Raw genomic sequence first — 22,422 nt, forward strand, 5'->3', positions numbered from 1 at the left:
CTGCTCGCACAAACACATTGGGTCTTTAAAAGTAACACTGAACATTTGTGCACAAATCAGTTATTTACAAGTAAGTCTAAATTCTGGTAAAAGGTGCTACACCAACACCTCCAATGTACTATTGTCTATCACACCAGAAGATATTTGGTTAGCTAGAACAAACACTCGTGACAAGTGAAAATATAAACTCTTACTGTACATACGTGACTACTCAAACAGAACGCATGTACGCCTGTGTACTTTGGCATGAACGTGTTTGGCAGCACTGTACTATTTTAGCAGCATCCCCAAGAGCTATTTTCCTGTTTTGCAATGGCCAAAACAGTGACGTCTTAATGCTCATTAGGGGGCAGCCGCCCACGGTCGACCTAGCCCGCGGTCATGACATCTGTCACTGGCACCTTGTCTGGTCTCTACATCACAACAAAGTACACTGCCGACCCCCCAAAAAAGCCTTTTTGATACAAGCTGCTTGGTAACACATATTTAAGTCAAAAGTCATCATGTGACCTGCCAGAAGTCACATCCTCCTCTCTTCGTGGCATCAGACAGGGAACTCACTGAACATCAGTGTAATTTCGTTTACTCACAGAGGATGCCCCATGCATGTGGATGTGCATGTGCATTATGTACATGTAGTCTGCGTTGCAGATATTGATGGGAAAGGATGTAACGTTAATGCAACTAAACTAACTTCACGTTCTCTGACATGAGGATAACGGTAACACTACCTAGCAATGAACTGACATTTTTAGCAACATTAGGACATTTCAACGTTACATCTAGCCAGGTTTTCATCTCCACAGCTAGCAAAATAACACTGCAGCCAATTGGGTTTTATAGATAAATGGTTAACGTTACAGATATTGACTTAAATAATTTAAGAAGCACAGTCAAAACACAACAGATCTATCAGCAAATCAATAGCTAACGGATAGATAATGTCTGGTTATAGTTAACCTAGCGAGCTAGCGATCTAGCAGCCGTTGCCAAGTTCTATTTGAAGGATGGCCTGGCGTTTGGTTTAATTTTGGTGGAATATAAGGCTTGTACGATGGTTAGATAGTGATATCTGCTAGCATACCCAGTTAAAGCTAACGTTAGCTACCTGACGAAAGCTGGAAACAGGAGGTTTACGATGCTGGGTCTAAACAATCTCCTATCAAGCACCACCACGCCACTGTGACCCTTCTATCGATGGCTAGCAAGCTAACATATGTCAGTCAGTCAAACTACCGTTAGCTAACTGTTAAATGACAAACGTCTCTATGACAATCTTCACTGTTAACATAGCAGTTCAAAGCACGTGCTTAGAAACTTTAACCAAATGAAAAAGCGTTTAGATAGCTGTTTAGTTTCTTACCTTTCATCTTTTAGAAAAGAGGCATTCGCAATTATTTCAAAAAAGACATTTCTTAAAAGAAGTTCGGTCAAAGGATAATTTGCATCGCTTTCTGCTGCCAGCTAACATTGACTTGAGACACAGCTATCTGGCTAGCACGCACCACATATCCTGTAAAACAGCCAAGAAAGCAAGCATGCTAACGTGCTGTGTAGCTAGGCAGAAGGATGCGTCTCTTCTCGTGGAGAGGATGAACTGCCGAGTTTTAAATCCTTGCGATGAACTACAACTGTTTAAGATACAAGTTTAAAATGCAAATACATTCAAATGAAGAGTTTAGGGACTCTTCTTGTAATCAAATTATTTTCTTCCTCACAACCTGGTGCACTAACAGTTTCTTCTCCAACATTAAAAAGAAAACATCACAAACACAAGCAACAGCCAAATGCAACCTCGGTGAAGACAAATGTCGTCACTAGGGGGTGGGATCGCTCAACAAGCCTTTCAAAACGTTCCCACCTGAAATGCGTGGCTATGAGAAAAATGTATGTTCCCAATAAATAAAGCAAAGTTTAGTCTCTAGCTGTCACTTTGTAAGAGATAGGTGAAATGCTTGCGGCAAGCCTGATCCCACTCGTACACAAATGCAAGTGGACACCAGTGAGTGAGGTTATGATACACAACATCTGACGTTTTTCCCCCTGAGCTCTTTGTAAATGTCAACTTTGCTTGGTTGTTCTTGAAAATAGAGGCAGTGGGAGCAAAAACTGTGCTGTAGGTGGTACCACTCGCCTACGGTCTCGCGCCACTCTCATTCTGTAGGCTACCCTGTGCCACTTGGCAACAGTACACCAACCCAAGTACCCCTTGCCCATGGAACAGTTGGCAGATGTGTCGCTGTCCAATTCCACATGGCAACTATTTCAACCCTAACCTAAGTAAATGTTAGGGCATGGGACAGTGGGCAAGCGGCAGGGGAGAGACACTCGACAGTATACAGGTGGCATGGGACAGAAGGCAAGTGACGCAAGACAGTAAGTGGCATGAGACAGCAGGTATGCCAACAACAACAGTAGGCCTACAGTACAGTGCTCCCACTGCTACTAGATATATTTGTGGTATTTTTTTAAAGAAATTATTATTACTGTATTATTATTATTACTGTCTGATTTTTGCAGTGTCTAATGTAGCCTATGTATTGTGCTGAATTGTTCAATAAAGCATAAAAAAGAGATATATTTGTTTTTGTGGTTTTACCATGAAGTACCAATAGGTGTCCCTTTAGTCAAACGTTTCATCAGACATCCTCCTCTTGTATAACTTCAGACTTTCTACGTTAAAAATAAGTTGAGTAAATGGACCAAGTCATTTAAAATGTAGCCATTGTATGTGTTTTTTCTATATTCCTTACAGGATCAGATTATATTTATGAATCACTTGCATGTACACACACACATACGCAGGCATGCATGCATGAGCGCATGAGCGCACACACACACACACACACACACACACACACACACACACACACACACACACACACACACACACACACACACTTCAGTAACATCACCATACAACTGAGGTCAAATTTCACAAGTGAATGATGCTTTGCAGACACTTTATTACACAAATAACATTGTTACTGAAAATAGTATTCTTGCGATAAAACTTCAGTGTCACAACAAACATCAGACACATCTTATACATCCGCTTGGAAAATGTCGTAAATACAGCTTTAGATACATAATAATAGTAATCTTCAATTTTTTTTAGCCTTTCATTGAATGCGGTACAACATAAAATCAAAATACAGATGACAATAGCAGCGCTTTCATTATGTGGCACATTTGTAATAACAGGTGCTGCGGAAAGGCAAAACATACACAATCAAAAAGGCACACATGTACAGATAAGTCATCAACCAAACATCTGGAGCAATTACCTGATAACTTATAAAAAATGCTATCTGGTTGATAAATCACTTGGAAGTATATATGAACAATAATAATTCAGTCATGGCAAAAAAAGTAAAAATAAACCTCTAAATAGTTTCTCTGTCTTTAGTCATTATCCCATATATCCTATTTGAAAATAATCTAGAGCTACGTCCATTAGCTCTACCAGTGCTTCACCTACATCTGGTCCCCGTTTCTAATAAATTAAAGTGGCAGTCAGAAAACGCTCCTACGGAGGGGAAATGTATGCACAAATAAATAAGAAGAAATGTGTTTGGCAGCCGATATGAACAGTTTTACATATATGATTAAAGTACATCCTGACGGTGTTTGTTGGACAGAAGGATTGCTCTGGTGGGCAGCGTTTGTCGGGCAGGTCAGCAGGTATTTCTGGGGGGGGGGGGGCGCGGGGGGTGATGGGTCCCCTAAGAAGAGGAGATGGGGGGCAATGGGGGGGCAGCGTACTCCTCGTTCTCTGAGTCCGTGGCGTCTTCGTCGTCCTTCTCTTGGTCGCTGCCCTCGGTGCTCAGGCGGTCGAAGCCTTGCCGGGTGTAGCCTTTGTGAGTGGCGAAGAAGTTGCCTAGGTTCAAGGTGCCTGCAGCTTTGCCTGCGAGATGGAGGGACAGGTGGAGGTGAGATAACCATGAGCAGGAATTAACACTCTCTGGGTGCAGAGTTACACACAGAAAACCAGAGCTGTGTTGCTGTAATCACTGTGCCATTTTTTTTATTGTTAAATCTTATGGTCTGGGGTCTTTTTTTTATCATTAATCAATGGTCTTAAAAATGACACATTCAGGCCTGAAGCTACACATGAACTTAAGAAACTTCTTGACAGATGAGAAAGCACTCCATCTCCTAGTGGGTGCACTAACCTATCGAAATCAACGGTAGGTCTTAACACCTCTATATCACCTGGGTTGAGTTGTTGTCAGGCAGCTTTGCGCATTCAGTTAAAATGTGCGCATCTTTGTGTGAGTGTATATGGCAAGGGACTGATGGTTTATTAATAACCTTCTCCCACATGGCATACTAAATATGACCTTGATGTATAACTACTGAAAAATGAACAAAGCGGTTAGTGAATATCAAATATTCATAATGCAAGGACTCTAGTCTTAGTGTAGTGCATTACATCTCACGTCTTACAGTATATAGTTCATATCCCCTGGCAACAGAGATGCTTTATGTCTTAATGGAGCATTTACTTAATTCAATAAAGTGAATCCATTATCAGCTGATTATTGCCAATCAACTACATGAACTGTAATTATCCCCTTATATAGAGCAAAGGGCTTCCAACCACCTCGCTATACTGAAATTGCTTCATAGGCACTAGGAAATGCACAGATGGTATTCTAGATGAATAGATACTGTAGGACTCAGCATATCACACAAACATCAAAGATTCAAGTTCAGTGGCCAACACTCTGAGGATTTGACACAAAGGGCTTGGCTTGACAGTCACAGCGAAGAGTCACGACCTCTCCTACAAGTCCGGACGTGCGTCAGTGCAGCCTCTACCTCCGGGCAACAGGCAATTTGGTGTGGCCAGATGGTGAGAGTGAAGATCACTTTGACATAGTGGCCTCATTCCAGACAAGATGGCCTCCAGCACTGGGCTGATGAGCCTTAATGGGTTAAACGCTTTGCTCTGTGAAGCCCCAGCTAGGATGGGTGGAAGCGTACAGGGAGGTAGAGGGATACGACTGCAGTTGTGTGTTTTGGACACTAGAGGGCAGGCAAACACTGTATTATTTTTACGTAACCCTCAGCCTCGTCAACGGGCACACCTGCAAACCTCCATTTTACTTTATGTATAGTTTGCCTTTTCATTGAAGCGGGAAGCATTCGTAATTAGGGACACTTACCTCTCAGTTTTCCCAGGATTCCACCCGAGGAGTTTGGTTCCAGTTTTACTTCATAGTCATCTAGGGCAGAGGGGGAAAAGACTCATGAAACACCAAACACCTCCATGCTTGATAGTTTGATAGAGCAGCATTACAATACAGCAATTTTCTCAGCTTAATAACATTAATTATTTTCGCAGCTCAATAAGTTTAATTTGCCATAAAATAACAAGCATGGGAAGCTTTGACAGCCTTTATTTAATCTTTTCTGGTAATGGAACTGGAGCTGTTCTTATCAGAGATCTCAAGTTGGAAGGGCAACTTGTACTGTGGAGGATTTCACAGTTCATACCCACACTTTTATCTTTCCAACAGAAACAGATGCTTTTTTGGCTCATTTAACGAATACATTGAATGTGTTATAAAGCATACAGTGAGGAGCACATGTATTTGATACCCTGCTAAAACAGGAATATAAAATCATCATTTGACAATTGATCTTAATGCCTTAACTCAAAAAATTAGTACAAATCAAACCGCCAAGGACACCAATTTTCTTTGTGATTGAAGAATGTATCGTAAATAGATAAATGTTTTCCTTAAATGCTAGGGGAAGGAAGTATTTGACCCCCTATGTAACCCTATGGGAATTTAACACATAGGGTTAACATAGGGGCAGGCAGATTTTTATTTTTAAAGGCCAGCTATTTCATGGATCTAGGATATTATGCATCCCGATAAATTTCCCTTGGCCTTTGAAATTAAAATAGCCCCACATCATCACATACCCTTCACCATAGCTAGAGATTGGCATGGTGCTTTTTCCAGTAGGCCTATTAGCCTGTTTGATTTGCATTGAGCTCAATGAGCATCAAACAGGCTAATAGGCCTACTGGAAAAAGCACCATGCCAATCTCTAGCTATGGTGAAAGGTATGTAATGATGTGGGGCTATCTTAATTCCAACGGCCAAGGGAACTTTATCAGGATGCATAATATCCTGAATCCATAAAATAGCTGGCCTTAAAAAATAAAAATCTGCCCGCCCCTATGTTAACCCTATGTGTTGAATTCCCATAGGGTTACATTGGGGGTCAAATACTTACTTCCCCCTAGCATTTAGGAAGAACATTTATTTATTTACGAAACATTCTTCCATCACAAAGAAAATTGGCGTACTTAGCGGTTTTATTTGTACTCAATTTTTGAATTAAGACATTAAGATCAATTGTCAAATGACGATTTTATATTCCTCTTTTTAGGCAACTTTAGCATGGTATCAAATACATTTTCTCCTCACTGTATATGTAAAAATAACATTGTTTGGATGTGTCAGTACCTCCATACATGCGGCTCTTCTTCCAGCGGATGAAGACGCCCACGGCCAGCACCACCACCAGCGGGATGAGAAGCAGCGTGGTGACAACGGCCGGGGACACGCCCTGGGCAGCCTGATGGACCGCGCTCTTCTCCTTCTCCTTCTCCTTCTCCTTCTCATGGTCCTGCTGCTGCTGCTTTTGGGGCTCTGGGGCCACAGCAGACTGATGCTGCTGCTGCTGGTGCTGCTGTTCCAGGTGGGGCTTCTGCTGCTGCTGCTGCTGCTGCTGCTGCTTTAGCGCCTGCTGCTGCTGGAGCAGTAGCGCCTGCTGCTGCTGCTGCTGGTTCTGAACAGCTGCCACCACGATGGCGTGCTGCCGAGGCAGCTTATGGAGAGGCTTCAGGTGGGCCTGGACAATGGTCTCTGTCTCTGAGTGAAGGAGAGGGGCAGGACAGGACAGGGGAGGGTAGGGAAGGAGGGATAAGAGAGGGGGAGAGAGGGAGACAGGAGAGAAGAGAGAGGAGAAGTGAGCAGGGGAGGAAAGAGAAAGTGATAGGAGGTGAAAGGAGTGGTGAGGAGATGGCAGATAAGGAAAGAAGATGAGAAGCAAAGGACAACAATAAAAATGACGGCACAGAAGATATCGGATCAGAAAACATCAGAACATAATAACCGAAAATAATCAAGATAGGCTACTTCTGCATTACTAACAACAGGACAGGCTGTGATACCAAATTGTTTTTGCACAGAGAATTGTTTTTCTCATTCAAGAAAGCATTACAGACCTTATAATACTCATTTTTCTGACAACTACACGTCACTCAGTTTGGAATTTTGGCTGAAACTAATTAACCACTCGCCATTGACTAAGGCAGGCTGTTTTGACGGCTGAGCCCATATTTAAGCGAGGTTTTAAAACTGGAGGCCCAACTAACGCTGCTAAGCCTCACTGGCTTTGCTGCTGAGCACAGAGGGAGATTTTGTATTCACAGTTGGTGTTGGGAGGAAATTGTTATTATTCTATGTTACTGCATGCTTGTCTTTCTTTACCCATTTTAATCTGCACTGGAAGACTGCTTCAATTGCTTTCACACAAACTTAAAAAAAAGAAAAAATCCCATTCACACTAAATTGTTTGAATGGTGGGAATGAATATACTTTACAGAAGACTGCAAGGGAAAAAAACAAGGAGTATCATTTTACATCAGTATATATTTTGTTTCAAGACTTGTACATTCGGTGCATACACTAGTGGATGCTGTTTTCAGTGCCAGATGGTGTTGTCAAACAGCAGAGAAATTTCCTTTACTGAGCCGTAAATTCTCCTCTTTTTGCCTTTGTGTGTGTGTGTGTGTGTGTGTGTGTGTGTGTGTGTGTGTGTGTCATTTACGGCTTAGGGCAAACAACACCAGGAGGTCCTAATCACAGGGAGAAAATGGTGGTGTTTGAGCAGCAAAAGTGTAATGGGTCAAATACTGGGTGCGACCAGCATCTCACATGCTGGTGTGCTGGTTTCAAAGTAATGGCTTACCAATGACTAGAGTCACCAGTGTTTCCCGAACAACTCGCCACCAAATATACCAAACAGATCATTGCAGTAGTGAATTATGTAAGTGGGGTGAATATTTCACTGGATAACTACAATGCTGAACAAAACTTTTTCGGTGTTAACTAAGAAAAAATACAAGGAAAATGTACAATGTACGAGGCAAAGGTTTGTACCTTCAATTTCCTGAACTTCAATTCCACCCTTTTTCACAGACCGGTGGTCAGCTTCTGGGGTTGAAACAGAGAGTCAATCATTGTTTTGGTTTTTTTTGGGCACAAAACTGTCACAGTGTAATTGTTAATTATATCCAACAGAGCGCACCTTGATCTGACATCAGACCCTGGCACGACATCAAACTAAAGCAGCCAGTGTAAGCCCCTTTGTCCTTCTCCAAGACTTTCACACTCTACACCTGAAATCTTACCTCTCTATTCAGAGGTACTTCATTGTACAAGGACCACTGAAAACGGCTACGCTGTAGCACTCTTGACTCTATGAAACTGTCCTTGGGCCATTGCCCTTGAAACTGTGCTCGAGCACAAATTCAACTGATATTGTGCTGTATATAAAAGGGAGCTGTACATTCCAGACTGTGCTAGCTCACCTCTACTAACCAAAAAAGGACAGGACAAACCAGAATGTATCTGCACACTACAGGACTTACACAAGGTTGGATGCACCAGCAGTTCCAAAATTTTACTCAACATCAGCACTTGTTCAGTATTCATAGCTTACTTACAATGGCAGTCAGCCATGACGTATTGACGTGCTGGGTAATTAATGAGTATAAATATGTCAGTGATTGTAAATGACTGTCATTGGATTGGCATTCCATGTTAAATAACAACTGTATTGATCCACACTGTATGATAAACTTCCTGATGTATCAGAAGACATATGGCAATCCATATCACTATTTACATAAAGTAATTTTATTCTGTGAGGCCCATGTTATGACAAAAACACACACACTGCACAATTACTATTCCATGAAATGTAGGAGATAATTTGAGGACAGGAAAAGTGCTCCAAAAACCCTTACTTCACCATTGAAAAGCTTTGTTAAACTTTCCCCTCTACAGACTGTGCAACTTTTCCCGCATGTGTGTTGGGTGTATAAACTTTTCCCCTGACGTGTTGCCTTTGAAGATGTGGCACTTTGTAAAAAATCTCTGCACCGATTCCGAACACTCTGGGCATGCTGAGCATAAAAAGATCAGGGTTTTTTTTCTGATTTGAACTCACTTCCTCCAGGGACAAACTTGATCACAGAGTTGGTGTCTGCATCTGCAACAAAAACACTTCCATCCTTGCTGACCACAATGTCGTGAGGCATCTTGAACTTCTACAGTGGAACACAAGAAAAACAAGGCAAAATCTATGACCTCACGCCTCAGTACAAAAATGCAATTGTCTTTTGTTCATGACATTTTTCAAATTGCACACCTAAAAACAGATCTGTCCCTTTTAGCGTGTATGCAATACATTCCCTGACTTAAACATAAGTTATTAATACTACCCTCATATAATATTATAATTAGATTCTTAAAACGAATCCTTGGCAGTGTGGTTAACAGAGCTGTGCCCTTGTAGCAGTAACAACCCAAAATAGCTCTGTCACATAATGAATTTATTGCTACGCTGATGAAATAGCCCCCGGGGGCATCTGATTAGAGAGAGAGCTACTAAATCATGGACAACTGCGTCAGGCAACTAAGAAGAAAGAGGAAATAATAATAAAGGGAAAGAAACGAGTGAAAAGAGAGAGAAAAAAATGAAAGGAGCAACAAGGGGCTTTCAGTAGGAGTGACTCAATCTTTTAAGTGGCATCAGTGAGGGGAGCCAAGAACATCAGGGCAAGGGAAATCAATCTCAGGCCTCAGAGCTGGCCTCCAGTCTGCTGCCCAGTGATAACCTTGGTGTAAGGGGGTTTGTGGGGACAAATGTCTCATTGATGTGTTTTTGTGTGTGTGTGTGATTAGAGCGAGTTCTTTTTGGGGGGGTGGGTCGGTCAGTCAGGGAATGGGGGGGAGGGGAGGGGGGGTCGAAGTGACAAAAGCTACAGGCTACTTTGCCACCACCTCAAAGATTACCTGTCCCGTATCTAAAAGCCTATCGGTTGTGTACTGGCGCAGCACATGAGACGATCAATGCGTCGATGCAGGGTTTGGAGAACATACAGTAGAAATGTTACTGATGCCTGTTCAGCCTGGAGCCCGGTGTTCATGAGGTGACAACACTTATATTAAATTTCATTCCCTACATACTACAATACACAATAAATCCATTGTGTGTGGGTCTCTCTGGCTATTACTGCTGTGGTAATGAGCCAATGAAAATGACTCAAGCACTTTTTAATCATGGTCTACCAGACAAATGAGATTTGAGGAAATAGATTTGCTAGGCGATACTTAAACTCAGAATTGAAGTTGAGATTAGTCAGTGAAGGAGGTAGATCAAGAGATTTAGTACCAAATGTAGACTTGCTCCGATATGTCTATTGACAATTAATCATTTCATCTATGCTGCAGCTGTAAATGACTCTGGACGTATAGAACATAAGACATGAAATAAATACCAGAACCAGCTGGTTTTACTGATAAATACTGCGAGACATAGCAATGGCTGAAAATGATAAGAATCTGAGTCATACGCCTTTGATGGGGGAGGGCAACAGAGCAACCCTTGCCAATGACAACGCTTCACCGCAGCGAACATCACTGAGTCACAGCGCGACGCCATCAAACGCTGCATCAGCAGAGGAGAGGATTATTACGGAGGAATGCAAAAGGCGCCACATGGTCAGGGACCAGTTCCGCCGAGCAACGCGCCATAGAGCTGAGTCACACGGCCCACACCACCGCCGCGTTACAGTGACGGACGGCAGAACATCTGCAGCTCCCCGGCTGTCATTTTCCAATAGCTGTGAAAAAGCACAGAGTGCCAGACTGCAAAGTATCACTCTCGATTCCTCCACATAAATAGAAGCTGAGAGCATTGCACTGGACAGTCAGGGTAGCGGTACAAGGCAGGCCATCAAGGACCAGCTCTGGATAAGAGTACACAGCCGTCGGCTAAAGGGGGGGGTCAAGCCAATTTAACCTCTAGCGTTTTGTTGGCTGCCACTGAACACCTGCAGGTTGTGAATGTGAATTTCCCCCCCCTGTGACGGTTCAGCGGCTCCAGTCCTTCCACGATTGGAGATTCTGCTCGGAGAACGGGGGGGAGAGGAACAAGTTTTCCATTTCCTTTCCTTTCAGACGGTGTTAGATTCAATGCAAGCGTGTTCCGTTTTTCTCCCGGCCTAGTGCATACTCTACACCGGAGACACCGTATAACGATGCAGGGGATGATTCCGAAACCCTGACAGGTTCAGGGAACGGAAAAGCGAGAAAAAAAAAGAAAAACGCCTGTACTCCTCCGCTGGTTCCAATTCTATTTCAGACGTCCGCTTGACTTCCCCCAGCTCTGGTCTTCTCTGGGTAGGAAGGCCTCGGTGCCTCAACTTTTGCACTAGTAATGCATTTTAAAACAAAGAAACTGAGGGGAGGAGAGGTAAAGGGGAAGGAAATGAAAGAAAGAAAGAGAGAAAGAAAGAAAGAAAGAAAGGCAAAAACACACAGAGATTACCAACCTGTGAGTCGGGACTGAAGGTGTCCAGGATCTCCTTGGTTGAATAATTCACCACGAAGCCCTTGAGAGGCGCCGATACGCCAGTAGGAGACTCCCCATTCACGGCATAGATCAGACCACCTGAGAGAGAGAGAGAGAGAGAGAGAGAGAGAGAGAGAGAGAGAGAGAGAGAGAGAAAGAAAGAAAGAGAGAGAGAGAGAGGGAGAAGAATGGATTAGCATTATAGAGCAGCGGTCTGCAGGACCGGCATAAATATTGATCGGAGGCCCTTCTCGCATCCATCATCAAAGACAGTGGTAGGCCACGATGGCTCCATTCAAAAGGGCGGCCATGACAAGGCGAGGCTGCTGAGGGTTTGGGCTGAGCTCTTATATGCAGATGAGCTCTGAATGGTGCAACATTATCATTCCCTTAGCATGCGATGTGCACTTGAGTGTGCCTTTGATGTGTTCACGGATGTGCGGCAGAGAAAAACGCCGGCTGGCTTAATCTTAATGAGTTTTGGCTAATCAGGGTTGAGGAATCGGACACACTGCAGAATATGGGATTATTCATTTACACACCGCTGGCTAATTTTGTCATTAATGACCAATTACATGATGTACGCTAGGCCTTTCACACAGCCATGCAATCTCTGGTTATTATAGCCTGGTATATGCATACTATGATTTTTTGGCCTTCAGATTAAAGTGCTGTTATGGTAATGGTAACATGCGAAGGCTCATTAAATCCTATTTATTTCATTTCTGGGGACGGCTGCAGCCACTGTTTATAATATTGCTTGGTTTGAACAAGGGAATAGGCTCAAGAAATTGCATGTTAATGAAAAATTACACTGCAATACACTGGCTCTCATGGTTCAAAACCTGAAATGGGAAAAAAAGCTAATAAAAATGCTACTCAAGAACAACAATAACAACAACAGCAGGCCTACTGTAATTGAGCATGATACTGGTACTACTGTTTACTATGAAATGCCGCTTCATATTAGTACAGCACTAGTATCACTGGTCACACATAAGTACAATACTACTGTAGTATCACCAGTCACCATACATACAGACGGCATCTCGTCATAATCGTGGTTACCGCCCCAGTTACCGTGGTTACCATGGCTGAAACACCCCCCGTGGGGGAAAACATTTGTGTTCTGCTAGCAAGTTAGCCCATTGACTTTCATGTGTGATGTTAGCATGTTTTCCCCCACAGAGGGGGCGGCAACCTTCTAACCGTCTGTATCTATAGGCACCCACCTTGCTCTGGTGAGTAGGACACGGCAAAAACCTCTCCCCCGAACTCGTCCTTCTTGATCTCTTTGACGGACTCCCCTGACTCGGCCTGGAAGCACTGGATGCGTCCGTTCTCCCGGTCCGCCACACAAACCTCCCGTCGGTCTGGCAGGAACACCAGACTGTGTGGAATCTGGAAGGGTAGCCGCTTTCTGCGGTCAGTGTACCCTGGAGCGGAGGACACAGAGAGGACAAACCAGAGCCATGTTATGTTAGACACTTTTGGAGTAAAGCCACGGCAATAAAATGGCAATAAAAGAGTGCAACATTGTGGCTGCCATTATGGCTTCATAAAATCTGTAATGGAATCGCCATCATCATTCATCATGGCCAAGAATGTGCATGTGTGTGTGTGTGTGTATACTGTATGTGTCTGCGAACGTGTGTTACTATTGTGTGTGTGTGTGTGTGTGTGTGTGTGTGTGTCTGTCTGCATGGGCGTGGGCGTGGGCGTGTGCGTTCTCACCTGCTCCCCACTGTTTGAGATATTTCCCGTCGGGAGAGAACTTCAGGATTCTCTGGTTGCAGTAACCGTCTGACACATAGATGTTGCCCGACTCGGGGTCCACGGCCACGTCCGTTGGCTTGCAGAAATGGTACTCGTCACTTCCTGGTACAAAGGCCTCTCCCAGGACTACCAGCGGCTTGTCCTGACCATCACCACTTAATTTCATGACCTGCACAGACACAGCGGGTGGTGTTGATGAAGGGGCTGGTGACAACGCAGATGATTGTGATGACTAATCCAGTATGTGTGCGAGAGCTCCAAAACATGACGCGTCATGTGTTTACCTGATGGAGTGCTACGTCGGTGACCCAGTAGTTGTTATCCTTATCCGTTGTGATTCCGTGTGGCATATAAAACCTGAAAATGGAATGAATTAGTGGAGAATTAATTATTAATGGAGTTTCTTCATTATTTACAAATGCAAAATAGGGCAAAATAGATGTTTAAAAGCTACCGGTGTTGTGTATCAAACTTACTGTACTTCCTCTAAGCTCTTATATGAAATGAAGTGCTGCTTTCACTACTCACATGTTTTTGCCTGAAGCCTGGAGCACTTTGCCTTTGGCTGGATCCACGACCAAGATAGTGGGCTGCCGGATAGGTCCCAGTGATCTTTGGAGGTATCTGCCTTGGTTGTCAAAGGAACTGGAAATCAAAGAAAAACACAAAATACAGAACAAGTGTTCTCATTAACATCACACTTCTTTGACATAAGTGTGCTCTTTTGTCCATAAAACGTGAAATGGATAAACAGGCAAACCCACCGACTCCTTGTTTAAATGCAAAAAAAACCCACTAATGAAACGAGTTTAACCTAACTGAACATTTTCTCTGATAAAACAGCCAACAGCCTTCAACCACTCCCCCTTTCTTCAATCATACAACTTGAAGGGAGCCAAGAAGCCCATCAGCCAAGCCTGGCTGTTAGGCTATCTTGTGGACCGAGGCATATTTGCATCCTCATGCATAAACACAGAGTCCTTGATCCATCACTTTCCTGTGCCTGTGGCCTCCAAATGAACTTCCCTTGCAATGGGCTGTGCATAACAAGCACCCTCACAGGCAAAAACACTGCAAAGAGAATAGATAGGAAATCAAGACCCCCTGGGTTGTTTCTGTATTGGAAACTTCACTTGGCAATACCCTGGTGTACAACATCAGTTCCGTAAACAAAGCTGAGAATGAGATGTTCCTTCTGGTGATGCTAGAATATTCTGGAAAAATGAGCTGAAACTCCTCTCGTTTTTCAGTAGTTACATTCTTCAATCAAGTTCAATCAAGCAACACTATGCTTTGCAGGCCTGGAATTTAGCTCACTTCTTCCCCTGTTGTCTGAGCTTTGCAACAACATTTAAATGATAAATTAAAAACAAGATTTGAAGGGGGAATACAATGGCCCTTTGGAGTTTGGATGAACTGAACAGAGTTAATGGATTAACAGGGGTGACAGTCTGCTCCCCTTCTCCGACTCCTCATCATTCATTTCTCTCTCCATCTCTCTCTCCCTCCTTCTCTCTCTCTCCCTCCCTCTCCTACACCTGGGAGATCACAGAGGCAAGGTCACCTCAAATCGCCATTGGCCTGGCACAGCCATACAAGCGTGAATGGATGGCCTTGGCTCATCCATCCCAGCAAGCGCCCGACTCCGCGCCAGATCCGTACCAGACCCGGGTCCCCGGCCCCATGTGGTGCCGGCCGACTATCCAGAGCAACCCCATTAGGGCCTGGTCATTTGGCACTTCTACTTGACTTGCGCTGAGCAGATGAGAGGAGTGCAGTATCGGAGCTGTTGCTATAATAGACTCAATGCCTTCCGATTCGAGCCTTCCTGTCCCTGTGTCACACTGGCTTCAGCGCAGCTTAACTGGTGAAGGAGAGGTGACTCTGCAGTCTCCCGAGAGTCAGGGAGTGTTTTGGTGAATGAAACAGTCTCCTTGGAAATAACGGCAGTATGATTTGGACGCACGATTCTGTTTCATCATCTCCTGTGGGAGGTCTTTGCTTGCTTGTGAAACCTTGGCTTGCTTGATTTCCTCTGTGAGTTTTCTTTTTTTTTTTTTTTTTTCAAACTGCACCTGTAATACACATCCATTTGGGCAGCTGCAAAAAAGGCATGATTGCTGACCATCACCGCATGATTGCCGCTCATGCCCAAGGGGAGGGTTATTTTGTAGAGCCATCATTAAAGGGACCTAGGCATTATGGGAGTCTGGAGCGTTCAATCTGGAAGGCATCCTGGCAAATAATGAGGTCCTCATAAAGAGCCATCGTCAAAGGCAAAGTCTCTTTCATGACTTGCCCTAGATAGAGTTCAATTTATGCTAATGCTAGCACCCTGGGAGCTCAGCAGATTTGCATGGGAGCCGTGCATACTGCTAGCCTAATGACATGGTGAAACTGTAGCGCTTTGCTACAGGGGCTCCAACACATTTAATGACTCCAGTACAAATACGGCATCATTCCCGCCAAGAACAATCCGCTTTTAGAGGGGGAAAAAAAAAAACAACATGGAGAAAAGAGGAAAGAAATCGCATCAGCTTGCAATGAATCCCGACACAGCGCCTTAAGGGAAATGCAAAAAAAAGAAAAAACAAATACTAATATGTTTTAGTGGCAAATCGAGCCAAGGCAAATAGCGTTTCCATCTGTGCACTGCAGAGCCACAGGCCATTAATGGACAGACGGTGAAGAGAATCCTCGGCTTTTAGGGCGGGGATGGGGGTGGGGGTGGGGGTGGGGTGTCCCGGAGGAACAGCTTGAGGAAGTGCTTGCGGAAGAGCTTGATGCGACGGGCGGGGCACTTACTTCATCCCCCATCGGTGGTCGCCGCGGTGGAAGATGACCAGGTTGCCGTCGGAGTCCAGGGCCAGGCCTGACACTTGGCCCAGCTGCAGCGGCGCCTCGGGCCAGTCGGCCGCCTCCTCCAGATGAGCCCCTGGTGAGCGAGCACAACACAGCAGGGGTACTTCAGTTTCACAGGCCTCCACAACAACAACAACAACAACAACAAACAACAAACAAATGACATAAACAACAAAACCAAATCAAATGTCAAAAACAATGCTCCACACAGGTAAGGTGTCTGCAGGTGATGGGAGAATGACACATGGTAAAGCACAAAGAAAGAGTGGAAAAAGTTTCAATTCGAAAGATTTACTGCCCTCTTCCCGGCCTGAGCGTCACATTTTCTCGAGTAACTTGCTTAATAACCTTGTTTGTTAAATAACCTTGTCCTGACTGGGAGAAGATCTGAAGGCAAGCTAAATGAGATTGATTGAGCAGAAGGCCCAGAGAGTCTAATCGAGACAGAGCATCATGCTATACTCCGTCTGCCTCATTTCTCGCCGTAATGGGATGTGAGCAATCTGATTTGTTCAATTAACCCGACACTAAGCCTCCATGTTCTATGCCACGTGAGTCTCTGCAAAGTTCTTGGAGTGATAAGCAGACAGGGATGGTACGAAATCGAGGGCATTTGTAGCGTTGTTTTGCTTACTCAGGAGTTAATGTACTAAGGCATTAGTGCCCGTTTCATACTTTATTTGCACCTTAGGACATGGCATCGTTATGTACTGTACGAACTGACTGAACATAAACGAAAGAGCATTTTGTTGCCCACTGGTGAGCTCAGGCAAGCTGCACTTTGCTTACTCATGCGTATGCTTTTATGGGAAGGTCAGGGATGTAGTGGGAGTATCACTCAAAAACATGGAAAAAGTGTTGAGAGCGATTGATTAGCCATTCCGGAACAGCAGCACACATCTGTTTTGGGACGAAAATTCCACTTCAGCTTCCCTATGCCTGCCCTTTGCCTATTAAATCCTTCATAGACTAGCAGCACAAATAGCTTGAGTATGTTTTAAGTGGAGCAGAATTACTGCCCTGAATTATCCTGCCGTTTGCTGACATCTTATTATCCCACATTGTATTAGTTTATGCCTGCTGAACTTTTCATTCTTTTTAATGTTGTCCCCCCATTCATGGCTGCGTGATACCGCACTGTTCAGTTGTGGGCACCGTAAACTGGAGCACACAGTGACAAGTGCTGTTTACCTGATTAAGTGAGCGCTTAGCACATTCTGTCCAATAGGGGCACAGCATGACTTTCTACGGACTGACAAAGATGCTGATAACACGTCCTTTGTACATCTGCCCCTCAGATGGCCTAAAGTCTGGTTTGGACTTTATTTTCCATTACATTTTTCATTTGGTTTCATTTTTCTCTGCTACTACTATCTACTGCTAATGCTCTGTAGGGTTTGCCGACACTGAAATGTATCAACATTTTTGAAATATATTCAATGCAAAAGTGCCGTCTGATTTCAAATTAAAGTACCATGTCTCAAGGACATTCCATGATGTACCACACACATGATGCCTATCAATGTTTCTAAGGGTTGATTCATTATTGAGGGGCTGTTCTTTCATTCAGCAGAAAGAGTGCTGCTTTAGAAATGGAGGCCATTCGACTGGGAAATGCAGCATCTATTTATTAGAAAAGATTAATTAAAGATTGAATCTTTGCCAAAGCAAGAATCATGCAAAGAAGAAAATCACATGCATGCAAAATGAAGCCGTGCACTAAAACTCTTTCTGCAAAAAAAATAAATGTACTTCTCAACCGCAGTTGATGTTTGCAGTCAGCGATTGAGTCCTAAAATATTGGTCTTCCTAATTAGCTGTGGTCTGTGGGACAGGCTGCGGTCAGCCAAGTCCAGACAACAAAATGGCCAAAAGAATGATCATCTCCGTCCAATCTCACTGACTGCAACAATGCCAAGAAATTCCAAAAATGCACACATTGGTGTCTAAGTGAAAAAATGTCTAAAGAGAGGGGGAGTTGTAAAGTCAGGATGATTGCAGCAGGAATAAAAATGGCTTATGTTTACGACGAGCGACTGTTAAATCAGTAAATAACTGCGTTTTGATAGAGATTACTGGCTGTTTGTCTGGGAACAAAAACTGTGGAGCAATCCATAAAACCAAATGAGGGAAGTGAATTATGTTCAATGCAATGATGCCAGTATTTTAAATGGATTAACAAAGACTAACAGGAAAGACAGGGAAACACTATCCAATGTTGAAATGATACTTGATCATGGGAAATGCCAATTGCACTTGCAACTGAAATGGACCGTAAACTAATATGCAGCAGTCTAAATCTCTGCGGACTGACAACCTGTACCACTGCTATGTCTACAATGATAGATGTCAACAAAAGCAGCTACTAATGTCTTCTTGTAAAAAGATGCAAAACAACTTCCTACCAGCTGATACCAGGACGGAGATTGTTTTTTCCCCCCACAGCAATCAACTCCAGGCACTCTACTTCCTGTCACCTGACTTGTCAACGGTACATAAATAGACTCAAGGGCAAGACTCCAGACTCCCACAAAGCGGGAAGAGAAGCTTCCATGAATTATTCCAGGGGAAAAAAAATCTCCTGGGGAATAACAATTATCAGGCCTGGAAGAGATCCTCATTCTGGCCTTTCACTACGGTGAGGGAGGGGGTCGGGAGGGGGAAAAAAATGCATGAAATCTAATTTCTCTCCGTCTGTTCAGCTCGGTAATTGAATCTCTAAATCGTATCGATAGCGCCAACATGGCAAGCCAATGGGAAGCATCCCGTGATGTCACAGAAATGTTCACATGGGATGTGAATTTAAACACCAGGTACCAGGTACACGAGGACAAGGCAATTAACGCCCAAACAAAAGCACTGGGGCCAACTGTTGCAGAACAACACGAATTCAGAGCGAGTGCACTCACTCAAAACGGTCTCATTTCCATTCGGGTGAAAGGCTTAACGAATGTACGCCGAGACTGACATGTCAGTGGTTTGTTTCCCCCAATGTAAGCCAGACAAGCATTCACAATTTCAGTCAAGCATTGAATGTTGCTAACAAACTGTGGAAGTGCACTGGTCCCAAGTACCATGTTTGCAACTGCCGATCATTTAAACAGCAGCCTTGTTTAAATTCATTTATCATTCCAATCCAACGGTATCTAACAATTCCTTCCGCATCTAGATTGTATCAGCCAGAAAATATATCATACTCTGTTCACTCCACTATCATGCATGCATCGTTCCGCCAGTGTGCAGTGGATGAGGTGGCCCCAGCTGCATGACAAAGCAAGTGACATCAGAAGCGCCATGACAACAGTGGGATGGAACGGCGTGTGGCCTCGATGAATTTAACAACAACCAAAAAAAAGCTTGTATGGATTGGGACACAATGAAAAAAAGTCGATCGATTTGGCTTTCGATATGGCACTGAGATGCTGTGGAATCCACACAGCCCTCCCCCTCCATGTTTTTTTTTTTTTTTCTTTTTTTTTTTAAACAACTTGAACCCACCTGTTTTATCAGCCTTGGCCACGACAGAAACGGGCCGAAAGACTGGCATACTCCTGCCCGAGGCCGGCCTGACAGTGGACTCTAACAGGTGGAACTTGTGCACTCTGTCCCTCACCAGAATAGGATTGCCTCTCTGATCGTAGCCTATCCTGGGGGGACTGGCCCAGGGCAGGTCTTTCTTTTGCATTAAGCTGTCGAGGAGGTCGGCCTGGGCGCGCTCGACCTCGCTGGGGTTATACTTGTTACGCACGTGGACAACGTCCTGCCTCTCCATAAAGAGTTTGGAGAGAAGGGAAGCCAAGTCACCTGCACGGACAGAAGAAGGAGGAAAAAAAAACCAACAACAATAGCAGGAAAAGAGAGACAGAGAGAAAAAGAGTGAGAGAGAGAGAGAGATAGAGAGAGGGGGAAGAGAGGAAAAGAACAAGAACAAGAGTGGGCGGTGTGAATTAAGCCGAGAAGTGAGGAAAAACAGTGCCTATCTGCAGTTAGGTCATTCTTTTACAGATTTCTTGAGGTGATCTACGTGACGGGAGACTCTAGGACAAATCAAGAGCCCCAGAACTAGCCATCCAGCTAGGACCGTGGATTGAAGAGATTTGCATAGCACGCTAACTGAATTGTCGAGACTGTTAAGTTAAAAGACAAGAAATGCGTCAAAGAATGACAACTGCACAAATAGTGTGGCGCAGATCAAACAGGCGTGTTAACATTTACTACAGAAGGACAGAGGAGGAAAAAAATAGCTTCAAGACATGAGGACACAGATAGAGAAAGGCATTTCTTTGGGGGAAGGTATTTCTTGTGTTTGGCTCACAATATACAGTACACCAATTCAAATAGCTTAAATCACTGAGCCCCTATCCAGTGAACAGTAAACAAGTTAAAAGATTAGGGTCAATTCAATTACAACGGGAGTTCATGCACGGACTTTCATGGGCATGGAGCTAAAAAAAAATATTTTTGAGCCTTCTTGCAGCAGTTTACTATGATGTTTTTTAAAATGCGTGTTTTAGACATTTGAACTTGATTCAATTTGGTTTCAATCAACTTGCGAGCGTTCTACTTTTTTCGGGAAATCCGAGAAATGACGCAACGCTACGCTTTGGACAGATCTCGGGGCTAAGACCTTTCATTTCGGAAGGCTGCTGTAGGACTCCCATTATTCTTAGCCCACCCGTACCCGCCGCGCCGTGAAAAAAAGGCACAGTGTCATTGTACGAGACGGCTCCCTTTGCCAGGGAAAAGGTCAGCTCCTCATTAGAACACATAGCTCTTGCCTCCGACACATTTCATTAAAACATCCCAGAGACCTCCTCTGCCTCAGACGGCGACCTGCGCCGCATCTCAAGTGGACAGACCTCCGTGCGCGTTGTTGTCAGCTTTAATGGATTAAGCTGAAGGCCCATTAGGCTAATACAGCATCTGGGAGTATAATAAGCGGCACCGCCGACACACCAGCGCCGTTGGCCCGCCGCCGCTAAAGCAACGAGTTCGGGTTTCATTCACTTTGTGAGCGTCACAGCCGGGAAACCAGACCGCACTAAGGCAAAATGGTTCGGGATAAATGCGTCAGCATTATGAGTGGTGGGTGCTTGGGTGTGTGTGTGTGTATGTGTGTGAGTACATGTACATGTTTGTGTGTGTTAGCGTATGTGTGTGTGTGTGTGTGTGTGTAGGTGTGTGTGTGTGTGTGAGTACATGTACAGTGCATGTTTGTGTGTGTGTGTGTGTGTGTGTGTAGGTGGGTGGTGGTGGGGACGACGACCGGGTTCCATTGGCCCCGCCTTTCCGGAGTGATGTACGAGCTCGGAGCCACTTCTTATTTATTGCGCCCATCCGTCAGCGGGCGCGGGGGCAAACGCGGCCAGACAACGCGCCGCGCCGCGGCCCTGAGTGACAGCCCCGGAATTTGTGTCCTAATAACAGCAAAGGCAAATATAGCCGGCGATTTATCAAGCTGTCTGGCGGAGCGCCAGCGAGCCTGTGAGATAATGACAGTCTCACGTTCAGGGAAACGCCGCCCGCCCGCCCGCCGCCACCGCTGCTGTCACCGTCACCGCCGCCGCCGCCGCTGATGGGGAGGTGAAGAGGGAGGGATGTAAGGGGAGGAGGAGAGGAGGAGAGGAGGAGAGGAGGAGGAGGACGAGGAGGAGAGGTGGCGTAATCCTTGTTCTCACACCCAATCTCATTAAAATGGTATTTGCTGGATAAGCAGCGGGGAGAGAGAAAATGGCCGATGTGGACATCTTGGGATGTGATCTCACCTTGAACGTTTTTTATCTTTTAACTGCATCTCAATACACACAATGTGTGGGGGGGGTATATGTGTGGCCGTGTGTTTGAGTACGTGTGTGTCAGTGTGTGTGTGTGTGTGTGTGTGTGTGGGGGGGGGGGGGTTGGGGGGTGATGGTGTGCAATATCAATTTTAACTTTCAACACAAGTGTAATATTTTAAATGCACTGTTATCTGCCCATCTGATACGGATCACATCATATCCACAGGAAGGAAAGCAGCAGAAATCACACCCCATTTCACTAACTTTCAAAGCCCTCGCCATGTGATTGATCTTTGTCAAAGGGAATTAAAAATCTGTCTCCACGGACTGAAACAGA

At 44.5% G+C, this 22,422-nt stretch overlaps 2 protein-coding genes across 13 annotated transcripts in view; both read right to left on the minus strand.

The window, feature by feature from the left end:
* ppip5k2 (diphosphoinositol pentakisphosphate kinase 2) overlaps positions 1 to 1,782 on the minus strand; it is a 40,483-nt gene extending 38,701 nt beyond the window's left edge. For 7 of the 10 annotated variants that reach the window (XM_062555212.1, XM_062555218.1, XM_062555216.1 and 4 more), the window contains exon 1: positions 1,364 to 1,779. The gene's annotated coding sequence lies outside the window, so the exon portion shown is untranslated. Of the gene's footprint in view, positions 1 to 1,363 lie in introns of all 10 variants that reach the window. The other 3 variants (XM_062555214.1, XM_062555219.1, XM_062555220.1) reach the window with 3 other exon arrangements.
* Positions 1,783 to 2,948: 1,166 nt separating this feature from the next.
* pam (peptidylglycine alpha-amidating monooxygenase) overlaps positions 2,949 to 22,422 on the minus strand; it is a 58,024-nt gene continuing 38,550 nt past the window's right edge. Inside the window, exons 15-26 of one of the 3 annotated variants that reach the window (XM_062553767.1) lie at positions 19,807 to 20,112; positions 16,252 to 16,381; positions 13,975 to 14,091; positions 13,731 to 13,803; positions 13,405 to 13,615; positions 12,903 to 13,106; positions 11,651 to 11,769; positions 9,262 to 9,361; positions 8,190 to 8,240; positions 6,489 to 6,896; positions 5,172 to 5,231; positions 2,949 to 3,907 (exon numbers count right to left, since the gene is read on the minus strand). In XM_062553767.1, the coding sequence (XP_062409751.1) occupies positions 3,726 to 3,907; positions 5,172 to 5,231; positions 6,489 to 6,896; positions 8,190 to 8,240; positions 9,262 to 9,361; positions 11,651 to 11,769; positions 12,903 to 13,106; positions 13,405 to 13,615; positions 13,731 to 13,803; positions 13,975 to 14,091; positions 16,252 to 16,381; positions 19,807 to 20,112 (1,961 nt within the window). In that variant the 3' untranslated portion in view covers positions 2,949 to 3,725. Of the gene's footprint in view, positions 3,908 to 5,171; positions 5,232 to 6,488; positions 6,897 to 8,189; positions 8,244 to 9,261; positions 9,362 to 11,650; positions 11,770 to 12,902; positions 13,107 to 13,404; positions 13,616 to 13,730; positions 13,804 to 13,974; positions 14,092 to 16,251; positions 16,382 to 19,806; positions 20,113 to 22,422 lie in introns of all 3 variants that reach the window. The other 2 variants (XM_062553765.1, XM_062553768.1) reach the window with 2 other exon arrangements.

Source organism: Sardina pilchardus, chromosome 14 (assembly GCF_963854185.1).
Source record: "Sardina pilchardus chromosome 14, fSarPil1.1, whole genome shotgun sequence".
In the NCBI taxonomy this organism is placed as follows: domain Eukaryota; kingdom Metazoa; phylum Chordata; class Actinopteri; order Clupeiformes; family Clupeidae; genus Sardina; species Sardina pilchardus.